Source organism: Pseudophryne corroboree, chromosome 2, assembly GCF_028390025.1.
Source record: "Pseudophryne corroboree isolate aPseCor3 chromosome 2, aPseCor3.hap2, whole genome shotgun sequence".
Taxonomy (NCBI): domain Eukaryota; kingdom Metazoa; phylum Chordata; class Amphibia; order Anura; family Myobatrachidae; genus Pseudophryne; species Pseudophryne corroboree.
In genome coordinates this window covers 914,399,679-914,416,762 of record NC_086445.1, presented here as the reverse complement: position 1 = coordinate 914,416,762, position 17,084 = coordinate 914,399,679, and the positions used below count along the sequence as shown (strand labels likewise).

At 47.3% G+C, this 17,084-nt stretch overlaps 1 protein-coding gene across 2 annotated transcripts in view; it reads right to left on the bottom strand.

The window, feature by feature from the left end:
• DPH1 (diphthamide biosynthesis 1) overlaps nucleotides 1-17,084 on the bottom strand; it is a 552,655-nt gene that overhangs the window by 165,053 nt on the left and 370,518 nt on the right. For both annotated transcript variants that reach the window (XM_063956121.1, XM_063956120.1), the window contains exon 5: nucleotides 15,252-15,406. In XM_063956121.1, the coding sequence (XP_063812191.1) occupies nucleotides 15,252-15,406 (155 nt within the window). The remainder of the gene's footprint in view (nucleotides 1-15,251; nucleotides 15,407-17,084) is intronic.

Genomic DNA, 17,084 nt, shown 5'->3' with positions numbered 1-17,084 from the left:
TGTCAACCGTTTTCATGTGTCGACTATTTGTCGACGTCGACCTTAACATGGTCGACCATTCATACCAAAACCTGGGGGCACTAGTACTCCAGATTAAGAATCATTCTTCTAACACATCAAATAAAAATAGGATTTTGGTACCTACCGGTAAATCCTTTTCTCTTAGTCCGTAGAGGATGCTGGGGACTCCAAAAGGACCATGGGGTATAGTCGGATCCGCAGGGGCTTGGGCACACTATAAAGACTTAAACTGGGTGTGAACTGGCTCCTCCCTCTATGCCCCTCCTCCAGACCTCAGTTAGAAAACTGTGCCCAGGAGGGATGGACATTTCGAGGAAAGAATTTATCGCTATAACACATTAAGTGTCATACCAGCTCACACCTCAAACACCGTAGAACATGGCATTCAGTAGAATACCAGCCAACGGCATGAACAAAACACAGCCACATGCTGAGAAAATATGTAACACAAACCGTGTGTCCACAGAAGCAAAAATAAGACCCCGCATGCCATGTAATGAACAACGGTAGCAACCGCCTAACAGAGAAAACACACCACCAGGGTGTAACCAAAAGCAAAAACTGCAGACACAGTACGCACTGGGACGGGCGCCCAGCATCCTCTACGGACTAAGAGAAAAGGATTTACCGGTAGGTACCAAAATCCTATTTTCTCATACGTCCTAGAGGATGCTGGGGACTCCAAAAGGACCATGGGGTTTATACCAAAGCTCCAAAACGGGCGGGAGAGTGCGGACGACTCTGCAGCACCAAATAAGCAAACAAAAAAAGTCCCCAACAATCAGGATATCAAACTTGTAGAGCATAGCAATAGAGTTTGATCCCGACCAGGAATCCGCTCGGCAAAGTTGACCCGCCGGGACTCCCCGGGCATCCGTCCAAGATAAGCCCATCTTCCCAGAAGAATGGACCTCCAACTACTTCGGTGACGGCAATCCAGCCGTAGAATGAACATGCCAAACCGCATCACAGAATCAGAGTGTAACAGACTGCAAACCATGCTGGGAACATGCCAGACAAATAGAGCTTCTGTTACTCCACACTGAGCCAAATTGGCGACCTACATACTCAAATCCCCGGCTAGATCGAGGAAATTTGAATCAGCTAATGCTTAAATAACTACCAGCAACAAAATAGGCAGATTTCTGCTAAACCCAGAAACCACTCTTGGTAGAACTACCAACCGAGTACCCAATTTCTCTCTATCCACCTGAAAGATCAAACACGGCTCTTGTGAGACAAAAACACCACTTCCGACACCCGCCTTGCGGATGTTAAAGCCAATAGCATGACCACCTTCCGAAAGAGAAATTTTGTAAAGAAACTTATTAGGCTTGCCTCCACACTGGCTTGTAAAGTATGGATAAGCACGACCTAGCTGAAAGACTTCCATAGGAGTCTTCGTGGATACACACCGAGACATATAAGTACTCCAACTACGGTGGTAACTCTTTGTCGTTCGTTCTTTCCTAGCCTGAAGAAATGAGGAAACAACTTCACCGGGAACACCCGTTCGGCTTAGGATATGGCATTCAACCGCCTCGCCACCAGACGTAGCCGCGGTAAGTCATGCTACACGCCCTGATCTTGTTGTAACATTACCTCACGTAGAGGAAGAGGGCCGTAATCTTCTATGAGTAACCATGAAAAACTGGATAGCCAACCCTCGCTGGCTAGACCGGATTCAAGAGGATCCCCGGAACCTTCTAACATCTTCCGCTCACCACCGCCAGAAAAGTGAAAGCGGAGAGGCCACATAGACCGACTAAAAACACCCACGGTGTCACGAGGATGTCCACTACTATATCTTAAGTGTCCCTTGACCTGGAACAATCTTCTTGAGGCCTCTCGTTGAGGCGAGACGCCCACATGTCCAATTGCGACACTCCTCAAAGACTTGTCACGTCTGGGAAAGCTTCTCGATGATGACCGAATATTCTCCGGCTGGATAACGCGTCAGCAGAGGAAATCTATTTCCCGGTCTTTTACCTTCGGAACGAAGACTGCTAATATAGCGTTTTCCAGACCCCCACTTCAACTGCAAACTGCGCAACTTCTGCCATTGCCGCTTGCTCCATGTTCCGCCATAGCGGCCTACCTACGCCACTGCTGACAAGTCGTCCGGCAGAACTAACACGGGTAGAACACGAAGAATACGTTCGTCGAAAATAGCTCTTAATTCCAGAAAGCTTACAGCAGACAAGTTTTTTTAACTTGACTATATCCTCTGGAAATACGTCCCTTGCAAAGGACTGCTCCCCAGCATCGGAGATCTGTTCGCACGAACACCAGGATCTAAAACTGGATCCCGAACCTCATTCCTCTAGAAGGAGAGAACCGAGCAGACATCACAGGAGCGATGTCCTGGCCGTTTGGATTATATTCCGGTACATGCGCAGGTGAGACCCAGACCACATTCCCAACTGGTCCCATGAAAACCACTCTGGTAATAGACCTGCTCACCAACAAAGGCCTCTTAGGCCGCAGCCATCTGTTTTATAAACTGAACATATTGATGAGGTGTCACCTCAAAACCGATCCAACTCTGGATCCTCAGACCTCTTTCCACAGGAAAAACACCGAACCATAACCGGTCAGCATCTACTCTGAAACCCACTTTCGACATCTGCGTCGTTGGGAACAACAGCCAATCCCTGTGTCTAAAAACAGTCAGAGAGAAATAACGATTTGCACCGTAATACAGGGACAGCCCGAGACTGTCCTGAACCTGACGCACCTCTGTATGGCGTCGCGTACTACCTCCACTTCCAGAAGGGAACGGCAACAACTATTAGAAAAACAGTAAGGGAAAACAACCGGAACTCAGAATGTCCCCCTTTAGATTCTATGAATAACTCACAGGTCCTAGTCTATTCCTGGACTAACTGAAATTTAGCAGACAAGTGGTCACCGGAGTGGAAACCCGCCAGATAGACTCAGCGACAAGTGGTGGATGTAGTGGAAATAGAAACGACATCCACTTCTGCAAACCTAACAAGGCTGCAGAACACTTACCTTTTCACCTTTCACTGTTTGCGCAGAAAAGGAAAAAAGAACGGTATCGAAACGGTTAAAAATGACTGCACCCCACAAAAAAATGCATCACCAACCGTCGTGAAGGAGGCTAACTCACGAAATTAGATTTACCAGAGGAATCCGCCGAGATTGACTGAACAGAGGCCACTCCCACAGCTGTACACCTCCCTCCAGCATCTCCCGGAGACATCCTCCGCATTTTTCCGGTCACACCTCCTGCTGTCACGTGGCAGCCTGCTGTAATATTATAAGGTAGAACAACCATAGGCAAGCCAACTCACTCTGGGTAGGGTAATACAGTCGGGTGCCTACCCGAACACAACACTTTCTCAAGTGCATACAGTGCAAATAAGGTCAAAATATAGAAATAAAATTTCACTTAGCTGCCTGTGTATGATCCTTTGCGACCGGGCTCTGCGTCGACCAGGAGTTGACTGTCATAATTTTCTCTCCGCGTTGTGAAGAGAATAATATTCGGACTCCTTGAGAGGATCGAAACCAACTCGTCATGGCAAATCTAGAGCTTCACAACAGAGCGATCAGCACATGATAAGAATACCTGTACCATTATTTCAGCATTCATTGATAAACATCCTGCAACACATACTAAAACACATATATCCAAATAATGCATATATAAACCCATATCTACATATATAAACATATAGACGTAACCTATATGCAAGTGGATTGTCCCGACCAGCCAGGTCCCTAGAGACAGTAATGTGTTGTGAATGTGTATGATCATGTACGGACATGCTCCCGATGTGGATCTACCCGGAACGTTATGGTCGACAGAAACTTAGTAAATGTCGACAGCAAGGACTAGTAAGCGGGCAAAAAATAATAATAATAACAGGGAACCCCGAGAGGTCTGAGGGAAGCATACAAATACAATTTTGATAACACTCCCCACACAAACACCTGAATATATACATACACACATATATATATATATATATATATATATATATATATATATATAAAGGTACAAGGCAATAACAGCCTGACAATTTTTCACCCAGGAAATACCGTTGATACCAACAGGGTATCACAAACCACTGTGACTTCCCTAATGTGTTAACTGTTTTAAGCACACAAAAACCAACTTGGTAATACTTAATTTTTTGAATCAAGTACAGCCGTGCGTCGGCGCAGCCACCAGATATCCCCATAACCGCTCGTGACTAAGCCCCCACACCCATAGACACATGTCGACTAACCAATAGTGGGTAAACTAACAGGGAAACAGTGAATGTATGTATTACAACAAGGATTATGCATCCCTTATCCAACATAATGCTATATGACCCATACAGCATTAAAAACACTGTGTCCCCTCTCCATCTTACTATACAGCAAGTTCTGGCGGGGATGTGAGGAAAATGGCGCCGACTCCCTTCTTAGGACTAAGCTCCGCCCCTTAAGCAAAATATATAAATTCTGGGCCCTTATATAGTGTAAATCCACTATATATATATATATATATACACACACACTCTCAAAACACTGCCGTTCAGGGCGCCCCCCCTGCACCCTGGTCAAACGTTGGTGTGTGGGAGCACCGGCGCGGCGCGCGACCGCCTTTATGCCTGGCGGTATTGCGTGTGGCGCCGGGGATGTATAAATAAACTATGCAGCCCAGGGCGCCCCCCTCCCTCCCGGCGCCCTGCACCCATGGAGCTGGCGTTGGGGGAGAAATGGCGCGTAAATCGCTGGAACATGCTGGCGGGGTCCGGGGCATGGAGCCCCGGCACCGCCAGTTTAAACCTCTTACAGCCTATAATATGCTGCCCAGGGCGCTCCCCTTACCCCCCCCCCCCCCCAGCGCCCTGCCCCCGTGAGAGCCGGCGGCGGGGAGGAAACGGCGCGCTGTTATATGCTGGCGGGGGTAGGAGAGACAGTGCCCCAGCACCGACATGCTTTCATGCCAGCCTTAAAAGAAACAGTAACCTGCTGCCCAGGGCGCTCCCCCCCAGCGCCCTGCACCCTGTGAGTGCGTTGGTGTGTGGGAGCAAGGAGTGTAGCACGATCTGTTACCTCCGTTACTGAAGTCTTCTGCCGTCACTGAAGTCTTCTGTTCTTCACATACTCACCCGGCTTCTTTCTTCAGGCTTCTGTGAGGGGGGTGACGGCGTGGCTCCGGGAACAATCAGCTAGGCGCACCAAGTGATCGTACCCGATGGAGCTAATGGTGTCCAGTAGCCGAGAAGCAGAGCCTTTAAACTAAGAAGAAGTAGGTCCTGCTTCTCTCCCCTCACTCCCACGCTGCAGGGAGCCTGTAGCCAGCAGGTCTGCCTGAAAATAAAAAACCTAACAAAGTCTTTCAGAGCTCCCCTAGTGTGTGACCCATCACTCCTGGGCACAAAGTCTAACTGAGGTCTGGAGGAGGGGCATAGAGGGAGGAGCCAGTTCACACCCAGTTTAAGTCTTTATAGTGTACCCAAGCTCCTGCGGATCCGTCTATACCCCATGGTCCTTTTGGAGTCCCCAGCATCCTCTAGGACGTATGAGAAAACCAGAAAGCATCCTCTATCATGGAGAGAAGGGCAAGTACAACTACAAATACTCTTCACTCTATTTCCAAGTTGCTACAGGTCAATTGCCCATACTGGTCTACAATAGTTACATAGCTTCCTTCACAAATATTTTCGCTCAACACATGGAACCGTTGTGTCCGTAGTAATCATTTTATCTCCTACTAATACCTCTTTTTCACCTAAATATATAGTCCGACCTAGGTTTTCGGACACTGTCCCAACCCAGGTCACACCCAGTTTACATTAAACCTTCGACACGGGTCATTGTTGCATAAAATGCAACAAGGGTCTGATATCTTCAATATATCATCTCTAAATCACACGCAGCCAGATCCCAAGACTTTCATGAATTGTATTAGGAAAGCGATGTGGGGAAGGCTTTGTACCTGGATAAGTGGGGCTGACTTAGATTCACTGTAGCTTATTGATGCTTCCTTATACTAATATTAAGGAAGGAAACAAATAGTCAGCAAATAGAAACTGCAGGGGGCGTAAATGGTTTAGACCAGAATGCTAAAGCAGTGCCACTGAGCATCTCTGAACACAGGACAGCCAGCCAGTCATAAATCTGCATCAATTGCCGGGGGGGGTCTGGGGTCTTCATAAAGTTTTGTAAGCAGTGCGAGTACGCTTACAAACAAAAGGGGTAATATAGCTAACAATAGTGAAATACAAAGTCAGGGTGAGTTAAAGCAGGGAATGTTGTAAGACATAACAGCTTAGCTAAAGAGAGCACCAGATCCTCCAGGTAACACCTGCAGATTGGAGCCAAAGCAGCCACCTGTAAGGCAAGATTGAAATTAGGGGTCGGGCTGCCCCTAGGCACATCATTACCAGTTGACCCCATCATGCCTGTCCTCGTCATGTTGAGGCCCCCCCCCCACCACAATTTACTGACCATTGCCCCTCCTCCCTCACCAGTTACACAATAGAAACAAAACAGTTGTAATGACAACAAAAAAACAACAACAAAAGAAATCACCTGCCCATCAGCCTAGCAGGGCTCTCATGCAAGTACCCTGTAGGAAATACACCATTACTGTAAGGCACAGAAGTGCTGCAACGCCGATCAGAGCATGTGCATGCTGGAGGAGTCCACAGGGCCTTGGAACCCACAGCAGGCTTTGAGCGGCACCACAGGTCCGGGAGAGGCGGCGGAGGCATCCTCAGGCTGAGACAAACAGCAGCCAGACAGGTAATAGACAAAATTGCAGGATAGCTATACAGGATCCACAGCATGAGTCCTACTCCATGCCTGTCCAGGCCACACCCCTGCTTTTCCATCTTTAGCAGGACTGTGGAACAGCTACCCAGCTGGGACATGTCCGACCTCAGCAGTGTCTGATACCGATCGGACCTCTTCCCTATCCTGAGAGCTCAATGCTCCATCTCTTTGGAGCTCAGTGTGGACCTACACCACTTCATAAAGGCCCATGTACATGGGCCGATGCGGGAGAGATGTGTGCCGAGCGAACCGCTCAGCACACATCTCTCCCGCCGCTCAGCACAGCGCGATGTGTGCTGAGCGTGCGGATGGGGGGGCGGATGCTCACTTCACCCAGCGGGTGAAGTGAGCGACCCGCTAGATTGCCCTGCATGCAGGCCAATCTAGCAGCAGCGATAGCGATGTGCGGGGCTGCTCATCACTATCGCTGTAGGGGGTACACACGGAGCAATAATGCTGAAATTCTAAGCAATCTAGTCAGATTGCTTAGAATATTGCTCTGTGAGTACCCCCCTTAACTCCTCACTTGGACAGGCTAAGTACCCCACGTGACTCACACTGTGCTTAATGCATTTGTTTGGAAAATCAAACTGTATTGTGATATTTGCTGCTAAAACGGCCAATTATTTGCCTTTATTCTCCACCACACCGAGTGATGAACTAGCACCATCTTCAAATTAATTCAGACCTGGAAACATATACTTTAACAAATGTCCCTTCAAAAAATGTTTTGTGTCCAGCAGTATTATGCAATTTTATTCTATTGTTGACAATTACATATTATTGTGTTCATCCATATGTTGATGTACTTTATTTCTCTATTTCTTAATAAAATAGTATATATATATATATATATATACACACACACACACACACGTTAAAAAGCAGATCGTTTCTGCCACAGGTGATTAGACACACATGCAGCATAATGACCGTTTACATGAACAGCGCAGTCTCCCCCCTGTTCTCCCCATCAGACTGTTGTTCTGGAGGGTTTTTGCAAAATATCCTCGACTGCAGCAGCATCTCACAGTCAGGGCCAGCCACAGTTAATTGTGTTTTTGTACCATATGACCAGGAACCTACTGGCATTGTGTTTGTATCATCTTTCACAGTAATAAAAAACGTGTGTAAAGCCGATGTTTTGAGGTCTTTGCTAGTCACTGCTGGCAAACGTTACCAGAAAAACACAACGCAAACATAACACAGCAGAACACTAGTAAAGAATGCAAGTATGTGTTGATGATCCCACAATTTAATTTTTTAGTTTTTGTTAAATGTAAAAAAATAAGATTTTACTTACTGGTAAATCTATATCTCGTAGTCCGTAGTGGATGCTGGGGACTCCGTAAGGACCATGGGGAATAGACGGGCTCCGCAGGAGACAGGGCACTTTAAGAAAGAATTAGGAATACTGGTGTGCACTGGCTCCTCCCTCTATGCCCCTCCTCCAGACCTCAGTTAAGGAAACTGTGCCCGGAAGAGATGACAGTACTAGGAAAGGATTTTGGAATCCAGGGTAAGACTCATACCAGCCACACCAATCACACCGTATAACTCGTGATAACATACCCAGTTAACAGTATGAACAAGAACAGAGCACCAGATAAACCTGATGCAACCATAACATAACCCTTATTTAAGCAATAACTATATACAAGTATTGCAGAAGAAGTCCGCACTTGGGACGGGCGCCCAGCATCCACTACGGACTACGAGAAATAGATTTACCGGTAAGTAAAATCTTATTTTCTCTAACATCCTAGTGGATGCTGGGGACTCCGTAAGGACCATGGGGTTTATACCAAAGCTCCCAAACGGGCGGGAGAGTGCGGATGACTCTGCAGCACCGAATGAGCAAACACAAGGTCCTCCTCAGCCAGGGTATCAAACTTGTAGAACTTTGCAAAAGTGTTTGAACCCGACCAAGTAGCTGCTCGGCAAAGCTGTAATGCCGAGACCCCTCGGGCAGCCGCCCAAGAAGAGCCCACCTTCCTTGTGGAATGGGCTTTTACTGATTTTGGAGGCGGCAAGCCAGCCGCAGAATGAGCCTGCTGAATCGTGTTACAGATCCAGCGAGCAATAGTTTGCTTTGAAGCAGGAGCACCCAGCTTGTTGGATGCATACAGGATAAACAGCAACTCAGTTTTCCTGACTCCAGCCGTTCTGGCTACATAAACCTTCAAAGCCCTGACTACATCTAGTAACTTGGAATCCTCCAAGTCACGAGTAGCCGCAGGCACCACAATAGGTTGGTTCAAATGAAAAGAGGACACCACTTTTAGCAGAAATTGTGGACGAGTCCGTAATTCTGCCCTGTCCATATGGAAAACCAGATAGGGGCTTTTATGTGACAAAGCCGCTAATTCTGACACACGCCTAGCCGAAGCTAAGGCCAATAGCATGACCACCTTCCACGTGAGATATTTTAACTCCACGGTTTTAAGTGGCTCAAACCAGTGTGATTTCAGGAAACTCAACACCACGTTAAGATCCCAAGGTGCCACTGGTGGCACAAAAGGGGGCTGAATATGCAGCACTCCCTTTACAAACGTCTGAACTTCAGGAAGAGAAGCCAGTACCTTTTGAAAGAAAATGGATAGGGCTGAAATCTGGACCTTAATGGACCCCAATTTTAAGCCCAAAGTCACTCCCGACTGTAGGAAGTGAAGGAAACGGCCCAGCTGGAATTCCTCTGTAGGGGCATTCCTGGCCTTACACCAAGCAACATATTTTCGCCATTTACGGTGATAATGTTTAGCCGTCACGTCCTTCCTAGCCTTTATTAGCGTAGGAATAACCTCATCCGGAATGCCTTTTTCTGCTAGGATACGGCGTTCAACCGCCATGCCGTCAAACGCAGCCGCGGTAAGTCTTGGAACAGACAGGGCCCCTGTTGCAACAGATCCTGTCTGAGAGGCAGAGGCCATGGGTCCTCTGTGAGTATTTCTTGTAGTTCCGGATACCAAGTCCTTCTTGGCCAATCCGAAACAATGAGTATTGTTCTCTCTCCTCTTTTTCTTACGATTCTCAGCACCTTCGGTATGAGAGGAAGAGGAGGAAACACATAAACCGACTGGAACACCCACGGTGTCACTAGTGCGTCCACAGCTATCGCCTGAGGGTCTCTTGACCTGGCGCAATACATTTGTAGCTTTTTGTTGAGGCGGGATGCCATCATGTCCACCTGTGGCAGTTCCCATCGATTTGTAATCTGTGCGAAGACTTCTTGACGAAGTCCCCACTCTCCCGGGTGGAGGTCGTGCCTGCTGAGGAAGTCTGCTTCCCAGTTGTCCACTCCCGGAATGAACACTGCTGACAGTGCTTGCACGTGATTCTCCGCCCAGCGAAGAATTCTGGTGGCTTCCGCCATCGCCACCCTGCTCCTTGTGCCGCCTTGGCGGTTTACATGAGCCACTGCGGTGATGTTGTCTGACTGAATCAGCACCGGATGGTTGCGAAGCAGAGGTTCCGCTTGACTTAGGGCACTGTTTATGGCCCTTAGTTCCAGGATATTGATGTGCAGACAAGTCTCCTGACTTGACAACAGACCCTGGAAATTTCTTCCCTGTGTGACTGCCCCCGACCCTCGGATGCTTGCATCCGTGGTCACCAGGACCCAGTCCTGAATGCCGAACCTGCGACCCTCGAGAAGGTGAGCACTCTGCAGCCACCACAGAAGAGACACCCTGGCCCTGGGGGATAGGGTGATCAGCCGATGCATCTGAAGATGCGATCCGGACCACTTGTCCAACAGATCCCACTGAAAGGTCCTCGCATGGAACCTGCCGAAGGGAATGCCCTCGTATGACGCCACCATCTTTCCCAGGACTCGCGTGCAGTGATGCACCGACACCTGTTTTGGTTTTAAGAGGTCTCTGACCAGAGTCACGAGCTCCTGAGCCTTCTCCGTCGGGAGAAAAACCTTCTTCTGGTCTGTGTCCAGAATCATGCCCAGGAAGGGCAGACGCGTCGTAGGAATCAGCTGCGACTTTGGAATATTAAGAATCCAGCCGTGCTGTTGCAATACTTCCCGTGAATGTGCTACGCTGATCAGCAACTGCTCTCTGGACCTCGCCCCTATGAGGAGATCGTCCAAGTATGGGATAATTGTGACTCCTTGCTTTCGCAGGAGCACCATCATTTCTGCCATTACCTTGGTAAATATTCTCGGTGCCGTGGACAGACCAAACGGCAACGTCTGGAATTGGTAATAACAGTCCTGTACCACAAATCTGAGGTACTCCTGATGAGGTGGATAAATAGGGACATGCAGGTAAGCATCCTTTATGTCCAGAGACACCATAAAATCCCCCTCTTCCAGGCTTACAATGACCGCTCTGAGCGATTCCATCTTGAACTTGAACCGTTTCAGGTAACTGTTCAGGGGTTTTAAATTCAATATGGGTCTGACCGAACCGTTTCGGTACCACAAACATTGTTGAATAGTAACCCCTTCCCTGTTGAAGAAGGGGAACCTTTACCACCACCTGCTGGAGATATAATTTGTGAATTGCCGCTAACACTATTTTCCTCTCTATGGGGGAAGCTGGCAGGGCCGATTTGAGGTAACGGTGAGGGGGCATCACTTCGAATTCCAGCTTGTATCCCTGAGATACAATCTGTATAGCCCAGTGATCCACCCGTGAGCGAACCCACTGGTGGCTGAAATTTCAGAGACGCGCCCCCACCGATCCTGGCTCCACCTGTGGAGCCCCAGCGTCATGCGGTAGATTTAGTGGAAGCCGGGGAGGACTTCTGTTCCTGGAAACTAGCTGTATTGTGCAGCTTCTTCCCTCTACCCCTGCCTCTGGCAAGAAAGGACGCACCTCGGACTCTCTTGCCTCTTTTGTGATCGAAAGGACTGCATTTGGTAATAAGGTGCTTTCTTAGGTTGTGAGGGAATATATGGCAAAAAAATTGACTTCCCAGCCGTAGCTGTGGAAACTAGGTCCGAGAGACCATCCCCAAACAATTCCTCACCCTTGTAAGGTAAAACCTCCATGTGCCTTTTTGAGTCGGCATCACCTGTCCATTGCCGAGTCCACAGGACCCTTCTGGCAGAAATCGACATTGCATTTATTCTAGAGCCCAGTAGGCTAATGTCTCTCTGGGCATCTCTCATATATAGGACCGCGTCATTTATATACCCCAGGGTCAGTAATATAGTATCCTTGTCCAAGGTATCAAGTTCCTCAGATAAAGTATCTGTCCATGCTGCTACAGCACTACACATCCAGGCCGACGCAATTGCCGGCCTTAGTAGGGTACCTGAATGTGTATAAATGGACTTCAGGATACCTTCCTGCTTTCTATCCGCAGGATCTTTTAGGTTGGCCGTATCCTGTGACGGCAGGGCTACCTTCTTAGATAAGCATGTCAAAGCTTTGTCTACCCTAGGGGAGGATTCCCAGCGTAACCTGTCCGTTGGCGGGAAAGGATACGTCATAAGCAACCGTTTGGAAATCTGCATTTTTCTATCTGGAGATTCCCAAGCTTTTTCACATAACTCATTTAACTCATGTGAAGGGGGAAAGGTCACCTCATGCCTTTTTCCCCCAACATATAAACCCTCTTGTCAGGGACTGGGTTTTCCTCTGAGATGTGCAATACATCCTTCATTGCTATAATCATGTAGCGGATGGCTTTAGCCATTTTAGGCTGCAACTTTGCATCATCGCCATCGACACTGGAGTCAGAATCCTTGTCGATATCTGTGTCAACAATTTGGGATAGTGGGCGCTTCTGAGACCCTGACGGCCTCTGCGCTGTAGGAGCAGGCATTGGTTGAGACCCTGACTGTCCCAAGGCTTCAGCTTTATCCAACCTTTTATGCAAGGAATTAACATTATCATTTAAAACCTTCCACATATCCATCCAATCGGGCGTCGGCGGCGATCCCACATTCATTTGTACCTGCTCTGCTTCCACATAGCCTTCCTCGTCAAACATGCCGACACAAGCGTACCGACACACCACACACACACAGGGGATGCTCTATTTGAGGACAGAACCCCCACAAGGCCTTTTGGAGAGACAGAGAGAGAGTATGCCAGCACACACCCCAGCGCTATATGACCCAGGAATTACACACTAACTTAGTGTTTACCCAGTAGCTGCTGTATATACTGATTTTGCGCTAAATTTATGTGCCCCCCCTCTCTTTTTACCCTCTTTCTACCGTGAATCTGCAGGGGAGAGCCTGGGGAGCTTCCTCTCAGCGGAGCTGTGGAGAGAAAATGGCGCTGGTGAGTACTGAGGAAGAAGCCCCGCACCCTCAGCGGCGGGCTTCTGTCCCGCGATTTTGTGTAAAATAATGGCGGGGGCTCATGCATATATACAGTGCCCAACTGTATATATGCCCACTTTGCCAAGAGGTCTCTAATTGCTGCCCAGGGCGCCCCCCCCTGCGCCCTGCACCCTACAGTGACCGGAGTGTGTGGGTTTAATGTGGGAGCACTGCAGCTGTGCGCTAACTCATGTGAAGACTGGAGTCTTCTGCAGCCGCTTTTGAAGTCTTCTTGCTTCTCACGCCGGCTTCTGGATCTGCGAGGGGGACGGCGGCGCGGCTCTGGGATCGGACGACCAAGGGTGCGTTCCTGTGTTTGATCCCTCTGGAGCTAATGGTGTCCAGTAGCCTAAGAAGCATGACCTATCCACAGTGAGTAGGGCTGCTTCTCTCCCCTCAGTCCCACGTAGCAGAGAGTCTGTTCCCAGCAGACCTCTCTGAAAATAAAAAAAAATCCTAACAAAATACTTTCTATTCAGCAAGCTCAGGAGAGCTCACTAAAGTGCACCCAGCTCGTCCGGGCACAGATTCAAACTGAGGTCTGGAGGAGGGACATAGAGGGAGGAGCCAGTGCACACCAGTATTCCTAATTCTTTCTTAAAGTGCCCTGTCTCCTGCGGAGCCCGTCTATTCCCCATGGTCCTTACGGAGTCCCCAGCATCCACTAGGACGTTAGAGAAAATATAATAATCAGGATTTGAATCAGGGACCTTGTACACTGTGAATTTGGGATCCTGCTGGTTGAGCCAAGGCATTGGCTGTTTGTTCAGATCTCTGTTTTGGACACGCCTGAACTTTCTGTGATGTCCCTGCGCTCTTCATTCTTCTGGGCCACAGCCAGTCTCCTGCAGGCTGAGCGTATATAAGGCAGGATATCAAGCCATTCATTGCTGGTTAGTTCCTGTTTTCTGTTAGATGGGTGATTTCTGACTGATCTCTGTTATTTACTTGGATTGTTTGGACCTCTCCCTATCTGCTCCTGTGATTGACCTTGGCTTGTCTTCAGATTTTTCTCAACTGCTGTCTGCCCTGAACCAAATGCTGACCTTGCTTAATCAGCTGCCTGCCCTGTACCCAGACAGAATGCTTGCCTTGCGTAGTCTGCTAATAGAGATGAGGGAGCGAAGACCTCATTAGGAGAATTATCCTATCCATACACTAGTGCGATATTGCACGTGTTTTCATGCCATTGCGACGAGTTCCTGAGATGGATAGCATGAAAAACATCAAATTGCATGTACTTTTCTTGGGCTCCCGTGTGTCACCCAGCGCAATCGCAGATCACAGGTGCTGCACGTGAGATTTATCTCAATTGCATGGAAATAGGTTTAAGAACATTACATTGGCTGAGATAAATCACATGTAAAAATACACTCAAGTATGAAATCGCAATTGCAGGCCTCCCGGATAGCTCCTGTCCAGATTGCAGGAAAATTGCATGGAAGTCATTGCTGAGATACATCTCCCTAGTGTATGGGGCCCTTTATAGACCGTGTCTCCTGGGTAAGCATTACCAAGCCTAAACTGATCACCATCAAAACTTACCCTTTACCAGATCAAGTCTCATAACATTAAGTTGGAATTGGGGTCTTAGACACACTGGGTTCTGTTATCTTCCCACTTATATTTATAGTATTAGCAACAAAACCATTAGTATTACATCATGAAGATGCTTACAGAGAACCATATGAATTACAATTATATCACTTATGTTGTATAGAATGTAGCAGCAATCAGTATTTGCTAATTTATAGGTATTTAGGCCTACTATATCTTATCACTGTCCTGTTCCATGCAATAGTGTCCTCTACACGGAATATTCCCAACTGGTTATATTAGTCTTCAAAAGATATCTTACAGCGTTATAACTCTGGAATTATATATCTCCAGCTCTTTGGCACTTACCCCTTGTTTCTATATAAATATGTACCCAAGAAGCCCATATCTACACCTAAGTATCAAAGCTTACACACAAGGTCGGAATTTACATTCTCTATGAGATTACCTGTTCTTCATCTCTCATCTGCTGCCGCCCTGATCGTTACCTGGGACTGAGCCCCCCAGCTCACAAGTCAATAACATCTGCCAGTCAAACCTACTGAAGAACATATACAGTAGTTACCATAGTGGACTCAGTTACCTGGAGTGACGGCACAAACTGGATGGTGCTGACAAAGGCCAGAGAGGAACCATGTGGAAAGTTAAAACGAATGGTGTCCACAAAGTGTGATGTGTCGATCTTTATATCCACAAAGACGTACAGCGTTTGAATTCCATGCGATGCATCAATAGGAACTATAGGATTGAAAGATAAATGTCAGATATGTATGCAATGGGGATTTGAAAACTTATCAGTTCCAGACTTGTGCATATTTAGGCCCAGATTTATTAAACCTTGGAGAGTGATACATTTCACAGTGATAAAGTACCAACCAATCAGCTCCTAACTGTCATTTTTCAAGCACAGCCTGTAACATAACAGTTAGGAGCTGGTTGGTTGGTACTTAGACAGTGTAATGGAACTAAAATGCTTCAATTACAATTAGGATGTGCACAGACTCTGCCATGCAAACATATACCTATAAAGCCATTTTCACAAATACATACAGAAGGCCTTATCGACAGTCATTGCATGCCATTGCATGTCCCGTCTCCACACTATTGCTGAGAACGCAATTTCACGCAGACATCCTTCTAATAGCCTTATTATAGACCGCAATACCATATAGTATTTTGCAGACCAGAATACAACTGTTCTTCCATTCTCCTAATAAGGATGCTGTCAGCAGGAATGTATGGGCAGTGATAAAGCCACCATTGTCATTGGAGCTGCTAAGTAGAGGAGATGGGATTCCTCTCCTAGAATGGAAATGGAGCAATGTGCTGATAATAGACGGGGGGAATAGGACTGATGCTATCAAGAGTCTTTTCAGTAAAAAGCGTTCCTGAATTTAACAGAATGTGCAAACCAAGATGACAGAGCTTTGTACGGGCGAGAGAAGAAAAACGTTTTTTAATGTTACCAAGCTCTGAGGAAAACAGAACCGAAACAATGGCGGTATTTCAAACCTGCGGTTACAGTATTATACAGAAAACCTGGCCCTAGCACTATTTATGGACAAACTGCAGAAGCACGCAATGCCTTCCTCCATGTTGGCCACAGAGTTTCTCCTGTCATTACTTTCACCACAGGATGTTCCCGTGTCACAGCACATCAGAAAATCTGACAGACATGTTTAACAATGAGACCCCTATTTAATTCTTACTTTCTTATTTTAACATATAAACTGATTTTTAGTATTTAAAGGTTCTCCTCTGAAAATGATTTTTTCAGCTTGTCGCAGTTTATAATCCCACACAACAAGGTTGTCCATCAATTCTTACTACTGGGTCGAGCTTGAAGGTTTTGCCTTTAATGACAGTTGCTTCTCGGCATTGAGAACTTTAATTTATTATTATTATTATTACCAGTTATTTATATAGCGCACACATATTCCGCAGCGCTTTACAGAGAATATTTGGCCATTCACATCAGTCCCTGCCCCAGTGGAGCTTACAATCTATATTCCCTATCACTTGTACACACAGACACATTCACGCTAGGGTTAATTTTTTGTTGGGAGACAATTAACCTGCCAGTATATTTTTGGGATCGTGGGAGGAAACCAGAGTATCCGGAGGAAACCGGAGTATCTGGAGGAAACCCACGCAAGTACAGGGAGAATATACAAACTCCGCACAGTTAGGGCCATGGTGGGAATCGAACCCATGACTTCAGTGCTGTGAGGCAGTAATGCTAACCATTAAACCATGTTTTGCAGCTGCAGTACACAGTCCCGGCAGGCTCCTGCATCAGATAAGAGGCCCCGGCACTGCCCCAGCTCCGGACTGCCAATGTGGGTGAGAAGATGCCATTATGTACAGATGTTGGGTTGCAGGCCGTAGTGAGATGAAGTAACTTCCTACCTTGGAC